This window comes from Antrostomus carolinensis, unplaced genomic scaffold, assembly GCF_000700745.2.
Source record: "Antrostomus carolinensis isolate BGI_N321 unplaced genomic scaffold, ASM70074v2 scaffold21035, whole genome shotgun sequence".
In the NCBI taxonomy this organism is placed as follows: domain Eukaryota; kingdom Metazoa; phylum Chordata; class Aves; order Caprimulgiformes; family Caprimulgidae; genus Antrostomus; species Antrostomus carolinensis.
In genome coordinates, this window is record NW_010315975.1 from 4,495 (window position 1) to 10,225 (window position 5,731).

Here is a 5,731-nt window from a genome sequence, read left to right on the forward strand (position 1 = left end):
CTGACTCTGAGGATAGTTAAGCATTTCAAACAGTCTGAACAATTTGTTCTTTTTTTTTAAAACCTTTTTCCCCTTAATGGTTATTGTTGCTGAGATTATTTATTTGGATGGGAAGATGAACATCTAGAGGACTGGAGGTTGTGCTAATGCCTTCTTACCCTCGTTTCATTGCTGTGTTCTTAGCAGAGCTCTGATTTGGAACCTCTTGGTTGACAGTTTGTATTATGCTAATCGAAATCTGTTTACTGGAAATGAAATTTGAATATGCTGTAAGCTTGCTATCATTAATAAACAGAATTATTTTTCTTTTTTTCTTTTTTTCAGTTGGATTTCCAGTTTCCACTACTGATATTGATGGTCTTGAAAGTGCATTTGGATGTAAGACATTTTCTGTCACTGAACAAATCAAGAGCCTCCTCTCCTATCTCAGAACAATACCAACAGCTTAATATCATATGACCTCATTTCTTCAAATTAAATGAAAAAAGAATTCTTTCTAGTTTTCCATGAAGCTCAGCTATTGCCTGTTAATTTTGACTGTTGGTGCTGATCTTTCAGTTGGATTTACACTGGAAAATGTAGCTTTTAACGGGACAGTTGCTTTTGGGTCTTTCAATACATCACTTCATACAGTGTCTCAAGCTTTACTGAGTTCTCCAGCACACCATGATATCATAGCCAAAGAGGGGACCAGTATTTTAATTGAATGTAAACTGAACATCAGCCAATATGAATATATTCTTTGGTATAACTCCAGAGGACACCTGCTTGGACAGGAAGATGAAGGTGAGCTTTCCTGCTGTTTTCTGTCCTTCAGTGTTCCCCTTTTATAAGTACCTGAAAACCCCTGGGACTTCATTATCATTTTCTCTTCCTATCCTCCCAATTTTACAGTTGGGAGATAAGGAAAGAGAAAGACAAAGCCCTTTGCCCTCTGGCATGTGGCATGTGAATTATACTTGAGTTCTTCTGTCCTAGCCCATCTGTCCTGCTATGGTGCCCCACAAAACCGTTTTGTTCAAGAGGCATCAACACAGAAGAAATGAATCTGCATACTAACTGATGTTTTTATTTATTATTGCTCTGATTTATATTATATTTTTTCCAAACACATGAATTAAACACAATTCTCTACAACTTGTGACCTTTTCCAGCTGGCAATGAGTGCTTTAATTTTGTTACAGGTTTTTTTAAAGCATGGGGTAACTTTTTACATTTATTTTCTGGTTTATGCACTACTGAGACCATGGCAACTAATGCAGTTTTTAATGGCTGATGATTAAATATGTGCTACTTAACCCTTTTGTACAGAGGAAAAATATATTTTCCTAGCCGTTGGCTCTTACAGTTCTGTCCCTGTAGTTTTTAATTTTCAAAAAAATAATGTCTTTTAGAGATGCATGTGGTTTTCTCTATTAGTATTAATGAAGGTCATTGAGCTAATTGATAGGATCTTCTCGGAGGCCATCTTTCTGCCTTAAATATTCAGTAACCTCTTTGTAGTTAGATTGCCATCTGGAGATTAGTTCAAAGTAGAGTAATTAGAAGGATGAGTTATGAAAACAGTTTTTCCCCTAAGTTATAAATGCATAGGAAATACTGTATTAAGCTGGCTTCTTTTATTGATTTCTTTTTATAAAGGTTTTGTATATCAGTGCTGCATGCTCAGCAGAAAACTGTGTCTCGAAAAAATCCTGGGTTCTTTTGCCAGCAGAGCCATTTACAGACTCTGATGTTCTTCATGGGTCACTTGACTTTTGTCTGAATGTATGGAAAATTAGACTTTATAGAGGACAGTCTTTCCACATAGTGTTACACAGCGGGTGAGACGCACTAGTTAAGAATTGGGTTCTCTGTCAGAAGGAGCTAGCCGTCCAAAAGCACACAAGAAAGTGCAGATGAGAGAAAGCAGAAGAAGCAGGATAGCAAGCATGCAGAATAATTTATTATTAAGCAGTAGGATTGGTGACTGGGTTATGGCTTTCTGAATGACAAGCACAGGAAGGAAATTTCAGTCCTGGGTGCAGTGTTTGTGTCATGCTAGAAATGGACTGCTTACTTCCGTGCTTCCTCTCCTGTTGGTGGAGCAAACAGCACGTGTCTAGTTTACAAAGTGATTTTTGTTTCATTAGCTCAGTTTATTTCTTTTGAATCTCCAGGTGGACGGTGGAGGATTGCTGATAATTCCCTTAACATCACAAAGGTGAACTTTGCTGACCGGGGGCGATACACGTGTGCAGCTGTTAATCGTAATAACACCTGGTATTACACAGTCACCCTGAGGGTTACCTTCACCTCGGGAGACATGAGTATCTACTACATGATTGTGTGCCTCGTTGCCTTTGCTATCACCCTCATTTTAAACATCACCCGTCTGTGCATGATGAGCAGTCACCTCCGCAAAACGGAGAAGGCTATCAATGAGTTCTTCAGGACGGAAGGGGCTGAGAAGCTTCAGAAGGCTTTCGAGATAGCCAAGCGCATCCCTATCATTACATCTGCCAAGACGCTAGAGTTGGCCAAAGTCACTCAGTTTAAGACCATGGAGTTTGCTCGATACATTGAAGAGCTTGCCAGAAGCATTCCCCTCCCACCACTGATCCTTAACTGCAGGGCGTTCATGGAGGAGATCTTTGAGGCTGTGCGTGTTGACGATCCCGATGAAGCTGGTGAGGAGGAAAAACAGACCCAAGCTTGCGGTACCCAAGCTGCGATCTACCCCATCAACCCAGAGATCAAGCGCAGCGATTCGCCAGCCGGGGATTCAGACGATGGGTCCATGAACGAGCAAGGTCAAGAGATAGCAGTTCAGGTGTCCATTCACCCGCAGTCAGAAGTGCAGAGCATCGACACTGTTTCTCACGACAGCTGCCAGTTTGCCCCTTCTGAGGAAGGCACCTGCTGAGTCCAGCCACGCGCTGTTGTGAAGGAAGCACAGATGACCCTAGGATACTGCCAGAAAGGGGTCTGCAAACAAGCTGCCTCAGTCCCATATGCACAAGAGTTTTCCAAATTACAAAGTGCCAGAACTGCTACTGAAATCTGTATTTTCTGTCAGTGTTGATCTAACAATTTCTAGTCTGTTAGAGAAGGCCGTTTGGAAGATTGTGCAGTGGCTTTTCTTTTTAAAGCAAGCTTGCTATACTGAAAATATTTACAAAACAGGAATTCTTTGTTCTTGGCTCCTCGGTAGCTTCTGATACTTCCAACCTGTATTAGAAGTGGCCGAGCTGAGCAGTACAACCTGCAATAAGATCTTTTCCTTTGTGAACTCTTTCTTCCTTCACAAAGTAGATCTGGAATTCCTTTGAGTCAGTGGTGTTGTCCTGATGAATTGAGTTGTGTGCTCTTTTTGAATTGCCTCTCGGTGCATGTAGCCCATCAGAACCATGGTGAGCTTGAACTGTTTTGTGTCTTGTGCTTATATGTTGCTATCAAAATGTACTGTACTTAGGAAAGGAGTAGTACCAGGATCTGCTGCTGGATTAAACGCACTGTTGTAGTTTCAAAGCAGCTTAGAGAATAAGCAAGGGGTCTCTTTCCATGCACCTGCAGAAAACTTGTGCACACTCTGGTGTGCGGAGAGTGAATTGTTGTCACAAAGCTTGTCATTTAAACTTGGTGCTGATTGCCAAAGCGCCTTACCCTGGTTCTGTCTTACCGAATGGAGCAGTAGCAGCACTGCCAGCACTGTCTTTCCACTTGTTTCACTCGCTATAGAAAATCCAAAGTTTTGTATTGTATTTGACACTGTTGTGGGAAAAGAATGACAGTGATCGTGTAGTGGCATCATTTAAAAATCAATTCATCTACAGATCAGGTGTCTCAGGCACTTGTTTCTGAACATCTTTATAATAAAGGAGGTGAAAAGTAGTGACACTCACTTTGCTCTGGCTAGTACTTCCAGGCAGCTGTAGAAGAGAGAGTGGTTAGTGGAGGGGCTGGCTGAGCTATCTGCCAGGAGTGGGGTGACTCACAGAACGTGCCCTGTCTCATCTGGTGAAGAGGGGTGGCAGAAGGGAGAGGTGCAGGTGCTGGCATAGGTACACAACATAAATACTTCACCAAGGATCTCCCACATGGCTTCCTCAGCTCTAGAGATCCAGCCTTGAGGAATCACAGTGCAGTCAAGAATCTAGTTTATTTTTTCACTCTTTGGTGCTGATTTTTTTTTTTTTTTTCTCCTTAACATTTGTAAGTTGTATCACTTAAATAGCATTTTATATCCTGTTGAGATTTAGTAGATGTAAGGCTTGTAAGCACTCCACAAATTAATTTCTTACAACTACTGGAAGCATATTGCCATATAATTTTAACAACTTGGCAACAGGAGCACCATTTAATTTCCCACAACTCTTTTTTCTTTCCTTATTATTACAGAAATGTCAGTTGAACAAGTGATTCTGGACGGCTGCTCGGGATTCTTAAGAGGATTTGACATTACATTTACATGAGTAGAGATGGAAAACAAGCAGGCACAGTGATAATAACAGGGTGGGGCTGTCTGTTGTAATGTACGCTCCTAACAAAGGGTCTGAACAAATTATATTTATCGTATCGTATCAGAGAACGGGAAATTGAAGCATCTGTTACTATTTTAAACCACCTTCTGGGGAAAGTTCTGCAGTCAGCCACCAATAAATACAGCCTGGTTGGCTTTGGTGTGTCGGTTAAGAGTGGTGTTTGTCAGGAAGGAAAGAAATTGCTAGCCTTGGTTAGAGTAGTGTTCCCACCAGCTTGGTACCATTGCCAGAACTGTAGCAAACTTGTATCTTGCTTCAGAGGAATAAAGCCTTCTGTGGGCACTTCTAATAGCTGCTGCCCTCAACAGTCAGTTCTTTTTTGCTTCCATAGTCTGATGGCACGTTATGTCCAGATGAAAAGTTTGTATAGTTTTGTGTAACCGGTCTGGTCTCTTTTTTGGAGTGATCAGTGTTAGAAGATACTTTTGTGGATAAACATCTAGTTCTCCTAGAAGCCCTGCCACCATGCTGCTGGCTTTACTTCTGTACTACAACAAGCTCTGCAGGTTTGTTGCACGTGCATGAGTGGAGATTTGGAGGTTTGCACCATTTTGGATGTCCTAGTTGAAAGAAGAGAAGGCCACAAGAGAGAATGGTCTGTTTTAATCTCCTTTGTGCCACAGGCCATCAGGATTGTACCTGCAACTGCCTTTTTTCTCCATAAACAGCCCTCCTTGCTAATGTGAAACTGTTGCATTATACGCAGCAGTAGCATCTTGGATGTTCTGCCCCAAACTACATACGCAATGTAGAGATGCAGCTACAAAATCCAAGCTCCATTTCATTGCTTCCAAAGAAGCAGTTATGCAGTCATGATTGACAGATGTCTCATCAGAAGTGTCAGCTTACAGGCAGCAGAATGACACTAGAGGTGTGTCAGGTGGGTGTCAGGAGAGCAGTTTCTAGATTAATTCAATCTGTTCTTTGATTTTTATACTTTATTTACATAGCTCCGAGTTCTTAGTAAGCACAGTTACTTGATGTCTCCGTGTGTCCTGTTGCTAGTGGAGGGGGAAGAGTGATCATGCATAAAGGTCCTTAGATATGCAGTTGCAGTGTCAATTGCTAGAGAGTAAAGCTAAGAGGTTTCCTGAATTATTACAGTATTTTGTTCAATAAACTAATTTCATTCCTGGGAAGGAGGCTATTTTGTAAGGATTTCAGGAAATCAGGAGTACTTACTACATGTAGGAATTGATCCTTCTTTC

At 41.4% G+C, this 5,731-nt stretch overlaps 1 protein-coding gene across 1 annotated transcript; it reads left to right on the forward strand.

Moving 5' to 3' along the window:
- Window positions 1-322: 322 nt before the first annotated feature.
- On the forward strand, window positions 323-3,323 carry MFAP3 (microfibril associated protein 3). The gene is made up of 2 exons (XM_010168140.1): window positions 323-786; window positions 2,160-3,323. Exons 1-2 carry the CDS (start codon window positions 507-509, stop codon window positions 2,903-2,905), a joined length of 1,026 nt encoding a protein of 341 aa, XP_010166442.1. The 5' UTR covers window positions 323-506; the 3' UTR covers window positions 2,906-3,323.
- The last annotated feature ends 2,408 nt before the right edge of the window (window positions 3,324-5,731 follow it).